Genomic DNA, 17,175 nt, shown 5'->3' with positions numbered 1-17,175 from the left:
AGGTCATGTGAGACGAAGCATGAATAAATGGAAATCAAGTGAAACATTGACAGCGAACAACTTACAATGCACTCATCCAGCCCAGTCAATCTGTGATGCTTTACACCAAATTTAAATTCATCACTTCTTATGGGTGTAGATTTTCCCACCAATATCCATATCTGACACCTGTTTTGATTTGGACAAACAGAATAAATATGCATCAACTCATGTGGAAGGAATGGGATGTTCTTTTTCTCCCGCAGCTGCAATATTTGTATCATAAATATAATAACTTTGACATTTTCACAATGCATTGGTCAATTGAGTGTAGAAGTTTCTGGCCTTGAAACAATCATTGATGACAAAATGCCCAATTCTGTCATGTAGGAGCTAGGAAATTTGCAGTAATTTTGATGACCTTGGCTTCTCAGTAATTACTTACTTACTTGCAAGTCTGCCCCTGATAGTGGAGGCACCACTCATCCATGCCGTCACGCCCAAGCCATCACCCCCGAAGCGACTGTCAAAATGCAATCTCACCACCTTTTCAACTCTGTGCATTAACTAGAAAAGTCACTGCTAGGCATCCTTGGCTATGCCACCCAATCCTGTAAAAGGTTAAGGGGCAGAGTGTCTATAACCTGGCATATCTAGCGTTTACAAGATGCTAACAGGACACTAATTCTTTGATGATGTGCCCCACAAAGGCTCTATTGCTTGTGGAGTTTCCCATGGTTCCTGGAAGGAGCACTTTAAAATCAATCCTACCATCTAAAAGACTGCAGCTTACTTTCTGTTTATTCCTAGCACATACTACACTACTGGAGACAAATGATGATCCAGTAGTGCTCAACGTAGTCCAAGGAACAGTTTGACATTTTGGGAAATACAGTTATTAGTTTTCTTGCTGAGAGATCAATACCATAGTGCCGAACAATTTCTCGGATAAATCCAGGATAAAAACTCAGAGCACAGAGAAAAGCTTTTTCAGCATAGACTGGAAGCATGAACACAGTCCTACTGATTTGGCTTTTATTACACTCTTTTCTCTTAGCTGATCTTCTCCTGATGGCAATCCAGTCAGGAAAACACAGCAGCACTATCTGACTCATCCCTTACCAAATCGTAAATCAAATAAATCCCCCTTCCTACTGACTTTGACCCCTGACTCATTTCGCTCCACTCTCCAGCGCCAAAAGGAGAACATGTGGTCTGGTGGAGGACTGACAGGGAAAAGTATTCTCTGGATCCTTGCTGGACAGAGTACAGCAGAACAATTACACTCTATTCTAATTCCATGTGTGAAAACCACAGTGACACACACGATGAAATTAAATCTGCCAGAATCAGTTAGTAGAAGAATTCTGAATCTAAACCGCAGAGCAAGATTTTCTACAAAGCCTTTGAAAGTCCATCTTATTCTGGAGTCAGCGCGGAGTTACATCATTGTAAATCAATTACAGACAATACATTATTTCACAAAATCAAACTTTTATTCTCATAGACAGCTTATACAAAATATGCTGTAAAAGACAAAAATAAAATATCTTTTTATAGATTTTACTCGAGACAAACGCAGAGGCCTGCAGAACATAGAGACTGAAAATGCTTCTTTTTTTTTCGTGAGGAATATTTATTTTAGTGTGTGACTGAAAGTGAGGAAACTAGGAAAAACTGGAGAAGCTGAATCAAACTTTCAGATTAAAGACAAAAACATTACATGGAAAGTACAATTTTGTCGATAAACTTGGCCATTTTGATGTCCCGTTTTGACAGTCCTCCACAGTCATGTGTAGTCAATGTAATCTGGACCTGTGAGGATACATAAACATAGTTTGCAATCACAAGTAACCACAGATCAGCCAGAACAAAGGATAATTAATGCTGAATCAAGTTTAAATTTTTTTTATGGTCTATGTTACACAGACACAGTTTTTTTTGTAGTGTTCCTTTAAGTGTTGCACCTAATGCTGTTTTGCAACCTTGAAATAATAATATGTATATGTATAATAATGATGAGAGGTGTCTGTTAGTCCTCTGACTGCAAAAACATTTATGCATACTTGAAGAATCAGCTGTTGAAATTGCTGTATGATGCTGAAGGAAATGTTGTCTTGCTATGGTAAATTAAAGGGCTCATTTGTTTACTTTGATTAGTTACATTTTTGCTGAAAGCTAACTTTTATGTTGGAGCTATTTCTTGACAAACATCAGTTTATCCATCAGCCCGGTCCTTCTGTGTGCGTTGCCAATTTTATATTTCTGTTTCATGAGCTTTAGAGGTGTTAGTAGGTGTACTTTTTAACTTAGAGCAGAGGCTAGGCTAGCTGTTTCCCCCCAGTTTCCAGTCCTTATGCTAAGCTAGGCTAGCCACATCCTGACTCTAGCTCTGTACTTTGATATTGATCTTCTGATCTAACTCTTGGAAGGACAGCAAATAATCTGTCTTCCCAAAATAACTCAAACGATTACTTTAAGCCTTTATCTAGAAAGAGTGACAGATATTGTCTGGTTATTTGGCTGTAACTGTGATAAGTTCAGTGCATGTCCAACTCCGCCTCTAGCAGGCTGCATTTAGGATTTGAGTGGAAGTTTTTGGCTCCACCTTTGAGATTTGCCTAAACCAATGAGGTTATTCCCTGGAGAGCAGTAAAAATGTTAATAAACTCTGATTTTAATATTGACAGCCAAGAAAACAGAACATGATTGAATATTAATAGAATATTAGCAGGAGCTCACTGTACAGCATCTATTTTGTTGAGGCTGAACCTCAGTCAGCGTGGGATTTATGTGTAAGTGTCTGGTGGAAAGTGCTGAGGGGGCCCAGAGACCTGTAGCACCATTCTACAGCCACTTTAATAAAGAGTGGATTAGGAGCAGCATTCCTCTCAGAGCAGCCCGGTCCACCACACAGTAACTCAGTGGCTACAGCCTAATGCTGAGAGATTTTCAGGGACTGGGTTTGTCATATCAACCACTACTTTATTTCTGAGGCAGAGTGAGAGAGTGTGTGTGAGTGTTGGGGTTGTGGGGGCTACGTGGAGGGGAGGCAGAGATATTTGCAGAGCTTTTCACAAGAAAAACGATGGGATTACAGTGTGAAGCTACTGCGTTTTTTTTGTCACTCTGACTAACGGAGTGTGTTTCAGACCTTTGAGTGGAGAGCTCTCCAGAACCGGCGAGGATTGTTTGACATGAAAAAATCTGACTTTATCCGTTGTTGATTGATCTCAGGGTGTCTGTAATTTGTTATAAACCAACCGTAGCATTGCAAACATGGCAGTAAGTCAAACACGTAGTCGTGATAACAGTTTGATTATACAAAGCGTGATTTCTGTAATGGATACTAAGCAAATGCAGCGCTGAAAGTGACTGTACGATCACTATTACAAAGTGTGATGTAGACAAAGTTATTACCTTATTATAAACATTGAACCATTCTGGGTGATGGTTCAACTTCTCTGCCTGCAGCGCCACCCGTGACATGAAGCCAAATGCCTGGTTGGAGGAGAAACAATCAACAATCAATCAATTCAGGAAGTGGATTTATCTTATAAAATACTACAAAGTTATTACCAAATAACATAAACGGGATGGACAAAATATTAGAAACACCTCTCAATATAATACTGTTAAACAGCATCACAAACTACAGCTCCCCAAATCATACAGTCATTAGAAAAATCATCATATTGAATCAACACCTCTGTAAAGATGTTTCAACACAAACTGAACATTATAACCCTCATAAAGGTATCAGACTACATTAGTTTAATGAACAGTAGGTGGACCTAATTAACTGGCAACTGAGTGTATACACAAATACAGACATTACACACATCAGAGGTCTTAAACTACAGCTGCAGAGGACCAGAGCAGGAGACAAACAAGCAAATTTCATAAGTCCAACCACATGATTATGATTTATTGTTGTATTCGGCACACACATTAATTTATTTCTTCAGTTTTTGGCTGCAAAATTGAAGCAAAGTTGACTATTTTAAAACTGCAACAATTAGTCAATGAATCGATTACTGGCTTAAAGGAAAATTAATCAGAAACTATTTTGATAATTGCCTAACCATTTTGTAAGCAAATATGCTAAAAATTAGCTGGTTTCAACTTCTCAAATGTGATGATTTAATGCTTTTATTTGTCAAACATTACAGTAAACTGAATATTTTTGAGTTTAGGCTTGTTAAATCGGACAAAAGACATCACTTTTGACTCTGGGAAACCGGCATTTCCATTATTTTTTAGACAACAATAATTAATCGGCAGATTAATGAGTATTGAAAATAATTGTTAGTTGCAGTCCTACTTTATTTCACATTTAACGTTTAGCAAGCTGTACAACTTGTCAACATAAACATTTAAGCTATGACCAAATACATTCTGATTTACCACAGTGCACTTGACACTAAAAAAATACATTTGTAAACCTGAAAAGAAAGATTGGGCTGGAGCACAGACAGATTCAAGAGAGGTAGACAACAGGTTATATTGTGTATATATAGTTTAATGCCAGAATTTAAAAATCTTAGCTGCAACGGGAAAGCTGCTGTTCTCCAAGAGTCCAATTTAAAGTACCGTTGCTCTACTAAACATGTCGAGCAGTATGCTGGAGAGGAGAGGAGAGGAAAGGAGTGGGAAAGATGAATTGCTTAGCTGCTGAGTGTATATAGGATTTGAAATTTATTATTTAAGAAACATAATAACACTGGAGGGTGTTTTGTCGGCGATGTGTCCAAGCAGCCCCTCTAAGAGACAACAACCTGGCAAGTGGCCCCCAGATAATTGATGGTAAAAATGCACTTCATAAAAAAAGAAGCTTACAATAAACATAGTAATTTAGTGAAACTACTAAATGAAAACATTTAATTTGATTTGACAAAATTTTCCTTAAAGAAATTCTGGATCTTAGAAAATTAAAATATACGTTCATAACAAATGTCACTGGACCCCAAAAAGGTGTCGAAGCACTTATTCAACTTTTGCTAACAAGGTCTAAAAAAAGTAAAATATGTAGTGGCAGACGCCCACAGCACAAAGAGCAATGCTGCCATCTGAGGCGCGGAGAAGCACAAGTCAGCATCTCTGTGTATGCAGAAAACCCTCATGAAGGCATGTGTGCATACTTCCACACCCACGTAAGAACCAATGCATGGGCGCACTCAAAAACATACACACTCTTCATATTTCGGGTTTGGCATGTGGCTCTCTCCAATCACAGGCCATCCAGGGAGTGATTATGGTTATTCTAATTATCTACAAAGAGGAGAGTGAAATCCCTCGTCAACCCACTGTGAAAAGACGGGAAAAAAAATCAGGTAGACCTATTTCAGAGCAATTTCCCACTGCAATCTCAATTAAGCCCCTAAATACTTCCTCCCTGCCTAATTAAATCAACTGAAACGCCATTGTTTACAGGCCATGGCTTCGGCCCTGTCCACCACCTGACATGACGAAACAGAATTACTCTCGCAGAGGAAATTGCGTTTATCCTTTTTAGTGCATTGTAACCAATTTCTGAGACGTCCTGTTCAGTGCTCGTGCAGCGCGGCGCATGTAACTCGATCAGCAGCTTGATCAAATTGGTTATCAAGAAAACCGTCTCCTGATCAATTTAAGTAATTGACATATTCCTGCAACTTGACCCCACTGGCACTAATTTGGAGTCCGAGGCGGTCTGCTTTTTCTCACTTCTCATTGGCTCTAATGGAGATGGTTAAGCAGCCTGTCATGTCAGGTGTTGTTCGAACATGTCCTCTCTCTCTCCCTCTCTCTCTCTCTCTCTCTCTCTCTCTCTCTCTGTCTCTCTCTCCCTCTCAGGCTAATCTGCTGCTGGGGAACATTGATTGACAGGTAAAAGGATTCTGTGTGGGTTCCTGCACATTGTCCCATTTCAAAACACCATGTACTTTCTAAAACTCACTTCCCTGCCTGGATTCTGTTATGGAACAAAAACTCACCCCTCGGCATTTTAAGACACTCCCGATCTCATCCACGACTTTTCTGTCCACACTTTGTGATGCATTTTTACATTTTCTTTTTTTTCTTTTTTTTAATTTTTTTTGCTCAAAATGTTAATGTTGAATCTCTGGTGCAAACAGTTAGTGTGTCCACATGAAAACTGATATTATTAGCCGATATTGGCTTATCACAGATACACAGTACAGATCTCGGTCCCAATTCTCTGTCTCTAAAAATTAATTAGTCTGGCTCTACATAATGCCTATGTCATTATTTGATAGGTCCAAATGCTGAATATGGCCGGGCTACACAACTGTAAGAAAATAGGGCTGCATTTTATGTGAATCACTTTATTTTCGCCAGAGACGAAACCTTTTTCAGCATCCTGGCCTTGATCAGCATATGTGACTCATGGGTATATTTCCCCTTTTAATACAGGGAGGATCACTTTGAGCACTGCATGGTTGCCAAATGGGTCACACCACTCCAAAGTAACATTATCAGAGTAACACAGTTGTGGGTTCACTGACATCGCAACAGGCATGCAACTGCAAACATCTGCAGTTGCATCTGTATGATACACTTCCATTGATATCCGAAGTTGGCAGAAAACTTCCGAGTCGGGACCAAAAATTGGTCACTTCAGTTCAGTTTTAATTCAAGAAGTATATTTTTCTTCCAAAGCCAGCCATAGTGAAGCTCGCCAGTGATTAAGAACAAATGCTGCATTAGTATCCAAATAAGTGTGTTTTTTATTTGCATTTTGAATCAACTGAATTGACAGTGAACCAACTCCCACCAGAGCTTAGGCTCATTATCCAAACTTCAAAGTGCTGAACAATAACACGGGCCGCGCTGCTTTTATCGAGCAAAGTGTCACACTTCCCAAAAAATTACATGTCCCCGTTCAGACCTCATTGATGTGCAAAACGAACCACAGAGCAAAATTCAATTTGGTGGAGAGCGGAATGTGAAACAGAAGATGACAAGTTCAGCCTGTTTGCAACATGAAACCTGAGAAAAGGAGGACAAAAATGAGGAGAGAAAAAGGCAAGAAAAGCAGTAATCTCTCACTACAAATAAATTGGAGTTGAATGTCTAAAAAACCTGAAATCCTGAAAAGGCCTGAAAAATCATGTCCTACATCACCCTTTCTCTCACAGGTGGTGGTCCCTCGGGGGCAGTAAGGAGAGTAGCAAGGCACAATACTGGCAAAGTGTTGGTGCTACGCCTGTCTGTCACCCGTAGGTCATCTCAACGCCCTCCACTTGGGCCCAACAAGAAAATAAAACCAACCCTCAACTCCCAGCTGAGGTCTTATGTCAACAGAGGTCAAGGACTCTCCCTCTCAAAGTGCTTTGTTTACCCCATTTGTATTGTACGGGCCACACTTCTAGAGCCAACAGGTCAGCCAGCCAGTCGGCTATCCATCCTTCCATCCTTCCAGCCAGCCAGCCAGCCAGCCACTCTCTCCAACTGGCCCAACAAGCTGTAGCTGTCAGAGTCAGATAATTTGACATGACATTATGCAGGCCCCCATCTCAAATAATCAGAAACACCCGACAGCAGACCCCCGCTATGCCCTTTTCCTCTCGCACCCGCTTTTGAGGAGCCATTTTGGTGCTATTACAGCATGATTGTCATACAACACTGGATGAGACAATTTGACGTCGGAGCAGAGTGGTGTTCTCTCTCTCATTGCGGCCGAGGGCTGGAATACAGGACTCAGTTTCAAACACATGTGTCTGTTATTTACAGATCGGTTTTCCACCGCTGCGCGGTCCAGGGGCTTAGAAACGCCTGCTCTGCCTTGCCAGGACTAAGTGCATGCAGATTGCGCCTACTCTTGCTAGCCTCTGACAGACACACAAGCACACTGATGCATGTACGAATGCACATATGCGAACCTTCTCAGCGTACACACAAGTATGTGCCGACACACACATGAAGACAAGCATTCTTGTTTCCGCAGCCGCTCTCCTCCATTACACACCACCATGACTACCCGATGATTACCCTGCGAGCCCCATCATCACCCGCATCAGCGTCAGCCTCCTGGAAAACCGGCGCTCCTCCGCAGTGAAAGGCAAGAACACTGTGAATTGTACAGTGGTGGTGGCGGTGATGATGATGATGATGATGATGACCACACCTCTTATGTCTCATTTCTCTTCTTTCCTCAAACAGCTACTCAGAAGCTTCCAGCTGGCTGGACAAGGCTGCCCGCTAAGTTGACATGTAACTTAAAGCAAAATATCGAATAATTATGAAGCGAGCTGCCAAGCGTTGAAGTTCTTTCATGAAGAAGAGAGAGCTCTGCTGGGCATATGTAACTTAGCGGTATTAATCTTCTCAAATTAACGTTCTTGAAGTTGTGAAACACATAGAGGAGCTTCAATTTGATACTCTGACAAAGGTGATGCACACCGCCATGCTGTGAATACTCATTAAGTGACTAATATCCTGTGTAGGAAATGTTCACACATGTCAGCTCCTATTTATATAAAGAGTGTCATGTTGGCGTTAAGGCCAACTTATGCAAACCCCTCATTAACTGCAGGGTTACCAGCAAGGGCTTAAAAGGACATTGGGCTCGTCAAAAGACAGCAGACGTCAGGGCCATCTTAGTTTACCTAAGGACTGATAGCCAGATTATCTAACCACCTACGCTTGGGTGCCACACCTAGCGGCTTCCCTCCAGCCATTTTCACAAGATGAGATGAATGCAGGACACCTCCAGTTCCCAGGGAAAGTTCCATTTTAGAGACGGAGGTGGGAACTGAACACCGCTGAGCCGATTACCAGCCTCTCGCTCTGAATAAGGGATATGGCATGAGCGCTTGTGTAGGGTGAGTATGTATACGTGTGTGTACATACTGGGTTTAGATGACTTTTTGAGGCTGACAGACTGAAATTTAGGACATTTTTTTTTTTTGCTGCCATTATTGCCGTAAATGGCTTTTGAACATTCTGAATATTTTCATGCCATAAAATTACAAGGTTTCTGTGTTTTTGCCAGAAAAACGTCTGAAACTGTTTATTTGCGGGACCAAACTGTCCACTGACTTGAGGGTTAACAGCTCTTTGAAAACAAGAAGACTGACAACCACATCCATTCCATACTTGAGAAACTAAAATACAAAATACAAAAAATTTCAATTGAATAATTAATTGAGTTAGAGCTGATTATTTCTACTAGTGAAATAATCCGACATAAATGACATAAATCTGTTTACACAGTCATGTTGTGGGGAATCACCTCCCTAATGGGGGCAAAAAGCAACTCCTCTTAAACTAAATCATTAAGTTTAGGGTAGGTTGTAAGTAAGTGGTAGGTTGGTTTAAAGTTAAGGTTAGTTTACGGTTATGTTAAGGTTAGGGTTAGGCATGTGGTGGTTATGGTTAAGGTTAGGATAAGTCTCCAGGAAATTAATGTAAGTCAATGTAATGTCCTCTAAAGTGATGGAGACACGACTGTGTGTGTGTGTATGTGTGTGTGTGCGCGTGTCAGGAGGGGGATGGCTCAGAGTTTGGTTTACCCAGGGGCTCAGTTTTAGTTGTAGGACAACTTATTCAACACAAGCAGAGCAAGGCCCATAACGAGAGGCAGAGGCTTGAGGGAGATTTGGTGGAGAGGGAGCCCCTGACTGAATATAAAAAGGGGGATCAAGCCTCCGAGAACGTAGCGGAGGGAGCAGAGAGAGCTGTCTGAACACAGCGGCGCTCTCCTCAGAAATCACAGCAGCTGCCTCCGTCTCAAAATTGGAACTTAAGTCCAGAGGCTGTGTGGACACGCCAACTTTTTCCGGTGCTTCTTGTCTGCGGTGAACCGCAACTTTGGTGTGTTGTTTGTCCCGTATGTGTCATATTCTTTTTTGTTTTTGTCACATTATTTTGAGCACAAATATGATAATGTAAATGTTGCGTTTTTTTCCAGCAAACATTTCAACATAGAATAACTTTCTATCATGACCTCAGAAATGTTTCTAAAGAAGCTTTGTGGAGTTTTACTGCCTCTTGGCATCAGTCTGTGATGTGTATGCTCATTGTGAGATTTAATGTGGCCACATTACACACCTCGCTGTCTATTAAATATTTAAAAGGTCCGGTTGCTAATCCATCCAAACTGAATTTCAACAATTCAACAATTCTACAACCCAGTGAGCAGACACCACAGAGTGAATGAATGAATTTAAAGAGTATAAGAATATCTTGCATAATGTTGTTTAGTACAGCAGCATATCAAACCATGAATTTTGTCAATCCTTTCACTCAAAATGTATTCCATCAATGCTAATTTGCAAGTAAACGCTGTTTAATATCTTATTTTTGGTGGATGATGCCAACATTTCAGATTTATGTTAGCGGAAACAGTCAAAAATTTCAACTTTGCTTATTTTGGCTCTTTAGTCATTGTAGCTGTACCGTTGGAGACGAGGTTTAACTATTGAAACATTTAAACTCATCCTCTCTAGATAGTCGTATCTCAGCTAAATTAACTAGGTAATCTCCTAAGTATCCTAATAATCTGTTCATTAATCAATCCATCATTGAGTCTATAAAATGTTGGAAAATAGTGAAAAACCTTCATAATTTCACATAATCCAAGGTGATGTCTTCATATTAGTTGCTTTGTCTGAGAAAAAAACAGTCCACTAAAAATATCACTAAAAATCTTCTTTGAATGTCTGGAAAATTAATGTTTGGCTGGTTAAGCGATAAAAAACAATTTCGCACTTTGCACGCAGAGATTTACCTGGTAAAAAGTTTCCCTTGCTGAGTTAAAGAACCAGTGTGTAGGATTTAGTGGAATCCAGTGGTGAGTTTGCAGATTGCAACCGACTGAATACCCCTCCCCTCCCCGTCCCCTTCCAAGCGTGTAGGAGAACGTACGGTGGCAGCGAAACTCGCAAAAAACGCGAAAACCCCTTTCTAGAGCTAGTGATTGGTTTGTCCATTCTGGGCTTCTGTAGAAACATGGTAGTGCAACATGGCGGCTTCTATGAAAGGTAATCCACTATCTACGTAGATATAAAGGGCTCATTCTAAAGCAATGAAAACATAGCGATTCTTATTTTCAGGTGATTATACACTAATTAAAACATACTTATGAACGTTATATTCCATTTCTGACAAGTCCGCTCTACTAGATGCCGCTAAACTCTACACACTGCACCTTTAAGGAAGGATTAGTTCACTTTGCAAGAGACATTCGATATAATAATCAGCCATTTTTCCATCCCAAATGCAGCCTTTGAGTGATTTTTTCCCATCACTGTACGATGACTGAATATTTGTGGGGAACTATGGAATGCCGTCATTGTCAACCTCATCTAACTTAAAGCAACAGTTGAGCATGCACAGCTCACCTCTCCTATACAAACTGCATCTTAAGGCTACCCATTTCAGTTGTGTCACATGAATGTTTCCACTTCATCCACAGAAATGTAAAGCAGATGGTCATCTGTAAACATTCATAACATAAAGCTCAATGCGTAAACAATATCAGAATACAACTTAAAAACATGCACAATTCCAACCAAAATGTACAGTATTAAAAACACACACACACAGACAGATGTTTCAACGTATGATTGCAGGGATTCTCACTGACCAAAGCAACTCCAGAAAGAGGATTTCACCTCTCAAACCCGATTAGATACTACCGGACTTGACGAGGAAAATAACTCAGTTACTTTTCAGACTACTGCCACTAACAGTGCACTGTATACCCACATGCCGCAGATAAATTACTAAGGCGGTTACAACAGCATCATAACACTTTCCACTTGCCGTAATCAAAGAAAAATAAACTAAAAAAAAAAAGCAAGTCCAGCTGTCTTTTTTAGTTCATTTGCAGCTCTGTACTTCATGTATTCAGCTCCACTTCAACAGACTACCACTGTAGATTTGCAGTCTTGGGTGCAGCTCTGCCGCCCCCTAGAGACCACAAGGGGAAGTGTTTCAACTCACAAGAGAGGGGATTTGTTATTCTCATTATAAACTCTAGGGGATCTGATTTCCTCAAGCCCATCACTCGGAGATAAGTGGCGAATGGAAATCAGCCAGCATGTCGCTCCTCATCTCCATTCCCCGCCAGTAAAAGCCCTTTAAGAACAGCCATGAAAAATGAGCTAGAGAATTTGTGAAAATGCACCAGAGCATTGGGGGGTGACTGGAGAGAGAATAAAAAGAGAAAAAGAAGGACAGAGAGACAGACAGAAAGAGTTGCCAACATGTAAAATTGGAACAACGTGAGCTCATTCCCCAATATGGGGCACAAACTGAGAATGAGAGACAAAGACAGACAGACGGAGATGGGAAAGGGGAAGGGAGGGTGGCAATGACGAAGAAAAAAAAAAAAAAGAAAGAAAGCAAAGCCCATCTACCAGAAGGAATGATGGGGTTGTTAGTGGTTTGTGAACCAGATGAAACATTTTAACCAATTTGATTGTTTGTGAAAGAAATCATTCTGATCGAAACCCCAATTGCTGCCAACTGGCCGCCTGGCGTGTCTCAGGGTAATGCGGCCTGACATGTCGGGGTAAGAGGAGAGGCTTTAGAGCCAGGAGGAGCAGATGGGGGAGGTCAGCGCTCACCCCCCGACTTCAAACGCGAGGAAGTGTAAAAACAGACTATTTTAGGGGCTAAAACAACTAACGACAGGATTAGAGGAAGTCCGCTAAGTGGCCTTGAGATGCTGCAGTTTACCTCATGCAATACAGAGCTAAAGCAAAGTGCTGTAGCAAAAAAACATCTAAATCTAACTTGTTTTTCTATGTTTCTTTTACCATCAGAAGAGCCAGAACTGCTATGAATTACCACATAGGAAACAATAAGTGTGATTTTGTTGAGAAGCTGTAAATAATTGTTTTCTGATACCATCTGACTTATCCTGATGTGATAAACCCCACCCGTCTGGCACAACAAGCATGTCAAATTAAACACTTTGTGGTGTTTGTAGTACTACTTGAGGCGGGCCTATGTACTCAGAAAAATCCTTTTCACAACAGAAACATACTACAAATATATATCGGTGGGAACACATATCTGTGATAAAATATTTTCATCTCAAGGTTCACTTACTAGCTTTTCCCGGAGCTTTTGATTGTGTCCCATGACCTAATGAGTGGTCATATATTGAGGGGAGATCACAACTCACAATGTTACGTTCTTGGGTCACGATGACACCTGAGCAAGTTCCATTCACTGAGGAAGACCATGGGATAAAGTCAAAAGCTCAAGATAAAGCTAGTAAGTGCAGAATGTCATGTAAAGAATTGTTTCCAAAGTTTTGACCAAAACATGTCTGTAAAATCAAGTATCAAAAACGGTCAAGTATTGAAATTGGTCTTGTTTTCTTATTGTTTGATTAAATATTTCCTGATATAACTCATACGTTTTTTTTAATGGTGATGGAGGTCGTGTGGCTCAGGTCCTATGTGTTTGGCAGCACCTGGAAGTTGCTTGACGTCCTCGTAATCAGATTCTTCATATACATTATCAACCCATCTATAATTCTGTTACAGTGTTTTTACATGTTGTATTCCTGTAATTTTCCTTAACCAAATCGAGTCTAAGCATAGAGGATGTTGTATTACATTTCAGATTGTAAAGCCCCTTGAGGCAATTTTGTGATATTGGGCTAAAACTAAAGTCAAGTTTTATTTGTGTAGCCGCTAAACAAATAAAACTTGACTTTAGTTCATTTTAGACTGTATTTTATTTGGGCGAAGTTCTGGTTCAGCTGCTAGTTAAAACACAGATGCAGTGACAAGTCTGGCATGTTTTGTAAAATGGAAAAAATAGATGATTTTTGTATTGAGTTCTGAAAAACAAGTTATTCAGCTGAATGAAAAAATATTGAGATTACTATTTGTTGAAATAATGAAAAGATTGTAAAATAGGCTTTTTTTCCAGATAATTTTTTCAGATTATCTGATCAACACATGGACACAAACAATAAATGTGTATAGATAGCTTTCGTATTATATCTCCCTATTCACTTTTCCGTATAAATGACATTTTTTATTCTTTTGTGTTGTTTATGAGCATAATTGAATAATATGTTATATACCTTATATATTTGTTATATAACTACCTATTATTTGTTTTTCTTTGAAACATGAAAGTCAACAGCTGGAATTTGTATTTATATGTGTAATTAATCTACGCCATGTAATCCAATGCAGGATAGGCTACTTCAGTTGTTGAAACAGTCATTCATTCATTGTAGCAAATATTCATACTCCTCAAAGAAAGGGATTATAATAGCCATACTAATTTGGTTCTTTGAATGCTTTAAATAAGTAATACTTTAAATTTAAAAAAAATTACTTATATGTCTCATAACAACATGAAGCTTCACAAGCAGTAACACAACTTATTACTGCTTTTATCCCTACTCTCCACAATTTTTCCTATGCAGTGCCTGGTTACGCTCTGTCTTAGTTAGAGGCCCATACACACCCAGTTGATCAATGACACACACAGACAATGTAGGAATGATGCCATCTCTCATAAACAACAACTTTTCAACTGTCATCAGTGCTTCCCTTTGCAGGTAGGAACATAAAACAAACCAGGAACCAAATAAAACCACAGAAAAGCAGAGGAGGAACCTGCCCCCCGCTACACCTGCAACCAATCAGTACATAAACACAGATGAATTTATGTGTTTCCGGTTGGAGAGCTGGCTGTGTGTTTGGCGGTCTGCGTCCTGATCCCCATCAAACCTCCAGCCAGCGTACAACAGCCCCCTGAAGACCACAGCAGAACGCAGAGGCAGACAGATTTACACCGTTTCGAAAAATCTGATTATAAAGTCTACCGGCCGTCTGGAATAAAAAACAACAAAGACTGAAACTGCCACGGAAATATAATGAAAAAACAATATACTCACTCTAACCATCTGGATAGTGATGCCTGACGTGATTCATACATTATTTTGTCTGATATTATCATCTCAGTAGTAAGTTATGAGAGATTCAGATTGTCACATGCACAGCAACACAGCAGATGGCAACACTGAAGGCAGTGAAATTTGGCCTTTTTGAGCTCTAGTTCCAATAAGAGTATATAATAAAATGAGGGATAAATATAATAAAATGAGAGAAAAATATACAAAAATATACAAATATACATTATATTGCACATACATGGTAAATAGATAAATAAGTGTATTGCACATAAGTGATGGGCGATAAGTACTTCTGATGAAAATATAAATATTGTGTAGTGGGGACGAGAGAGAGAGGAAGAGAAAGAAAGAGGAAGAGAGACTATGTGTGTCTTATGTATGTTCACAAAGTCCCAAAGTTCAACCGTCTGATGGCTAGTGGATAGAAGCCGTCTCTGAGTCTCAATAATTTGAGGAACAAAATTGTTTTATTCACTCAAACTGTTTAAGACGGATTTCTTGGTGTCTGTTTCTTTAATTTTTTTACAGTGGCAATTAAAGAGAGAACGAGTGGTGAAAAGTTTCCATGGTAACTCAGATTAGAAACACAAGTCTGAACCCAACACTAACCTGAAAGAAATAAAAAAAACACCTGACTTTTGCAAAAAAATGTCTTTAACTCAAAAGGTCTAACCTGGTCAGGAGTTCATTAACATAAATAAACACACACACCTGATTAAAGGTTTTAAAGTGAAGCTCTTTGAAAATGGCATCGCGGTCCTCCACCTCCACCCAGCCTGTGGCCCTCAGCTCCATCACCTGCTGATCCCGGTCTGCCGGGGAGAGCCAATGGGAGTCTGATGACTGGAGACACACACATAACACACAACTCATGAATGTGTACACTTACTACACTGGAATAAGCACTTACTGTGAGTTTATTTTCTTATCTACAACTACTGTGCAGTGCACTATAAGCCTTAATTAATGTGAACAGATTACTCAACAATATCACATTTTTACCCATGGTAAAAACATATGCTATATTGCATTTATTCATGTCACCTTCAATGTAGCCGTTAACTGAGTGCTATGACTGCTGCGTCCGCCAGGTGGCAGCTTAACACCAATAATGAATACTGACGCTGCTCTAATTAAGAACCAATCAGGCAATGGCCACGGAAATTAAAGTTATATTCATATGCTGTAATATTCATAGGTGACTCTATCTATTTTTAATTATTGAGCCTGAATTATTCATCTGTGCATCTTAAAAAAAAACACCAAACCTCATTAATAATTCTTTATCTTTTTATTATTGGCATATTTATTGGCAAAATGACACTGGTGTGACTTGTTACAGCTCGCTCTTCAATTCGGCATGAATATAATCTAAAAATAATAACCTGAAGTCGAAATAAACAACTTCTAAGACATCGCAAACTGCTCCCAAAACTGCAGCCCAGATTGGCGGAATATCAGGAAAGAAACAGACAAATTCATTCATAAAGTTAACATTTCACGTGAATGTTGTCCGGTGAGTTTTAAAAATTCATGCCGATTTGAAGACGGGCTCCGTAGCGACTCAAAACATTTACAAAATCTGCCCATGAAGTGTGTAAGTTTACAAGTTTGCATGTAAACATTTAATTCATAGCTTTTTTACTGGAGTTTGGTGTGCGCTTTTTACCCATACGACCCCACGGCGCTGGTCCCGTAGAGCTAACGATACCTGCTATACTCATGCCTACAAGTTATTATAATGCTTGGCTTGTCTCATGAGATTACACTGACACCAATATAATTACAGCCTAGCATGCAATACACACATAAGGTGTTTATAGGTGCTAATGATAAAACACCGACTGTCACTCACCATTTTAGACGCGCTGGTCCTGGACAGCGGAGGCAGGAACAGGCTGCTCAGCCTGAACAGGCGGCTGCAGGGCCATGAGCTGCTCGGCCTCAGGATAAACATTAACCCAGACATCGGCTGTCCTCCTCCCCTATTGCCAGACTACCACCTCTACTGGGTGTCCTGCTCTCATGCTGGTCATGCTCTCACAGTTTACCGCGGCTGTTCAGTTTATTGCCTGATTAAAATCTCATATTTACTATGGGGGTCTGACATATGGTAAATAAAACAACCTGCAAACCAGAATAAAATGAATGAAAACTCAATTATATTTCCAGTGCAGTATTACTGCATGTATTCTTACTGAAAATACCATGTGCTTAAAGTGAATTATAATATTTATGGCAGTATAAAATGTGGATAAACAAGTAAATTAAGGGTGAGTTTCCTCTTCACTGCAGCCTTT

The 17,175-nt window shown here is 39.9% G+C and overlaps 1 protein-coding gene across 1 annotated transcript; it reads right to left on the bottom strand.

Annotated features, from left to right (window-relative positions):
- Positions 1–1,453: 1,453 nt before the first annotated feature.
- LOC122995252 (pterin-4-alpha-carbinolamine dehydratase 2-like) lies at positions 1,454–16,943 on the bottom strand. The gene is made up of 4 exons (XM_044370322.1): positions 16,731–16,943; positions 15,587–15,718; positions 3,400–3,480; positions 1,454–1,794 (listed from the first exon to the last, which is right to left on the bottom strand). Exons 1-4 carry the CDS (start codon positions 16,842–16,844, stop codon positions 1,699–1,701), a joined length of 423 nt encoding a protein of 140 aa, XP_044226257.1. The 5' UTR covers positions 16,845–16,943; the 3' UTR covers positions 1,454–1,698.
- Between the last annotated feature and the right edge of the window lie 232 nt (positions 16,944–17,175).

This window comes from Thunnus albacares, chromosome 13 (assembly GCF_914725855.1).
Source record: "Thunnus albacares chromosome 13, fThuAlb1.1, whole genome shotgun sequence".
Taxonomy (NCBI): domain Eukaryota; kingdom Metazoa; phylum Chordata; class Actinopteri; order Scombriformes; family Scombridae; genus Thunnus; species Thunnus albacares.
The sequence above is the reverse complement of the archived record's forward strand: the minus strand, read 5'-3'. Positions and strand labels throughout refer to the sequence as shown.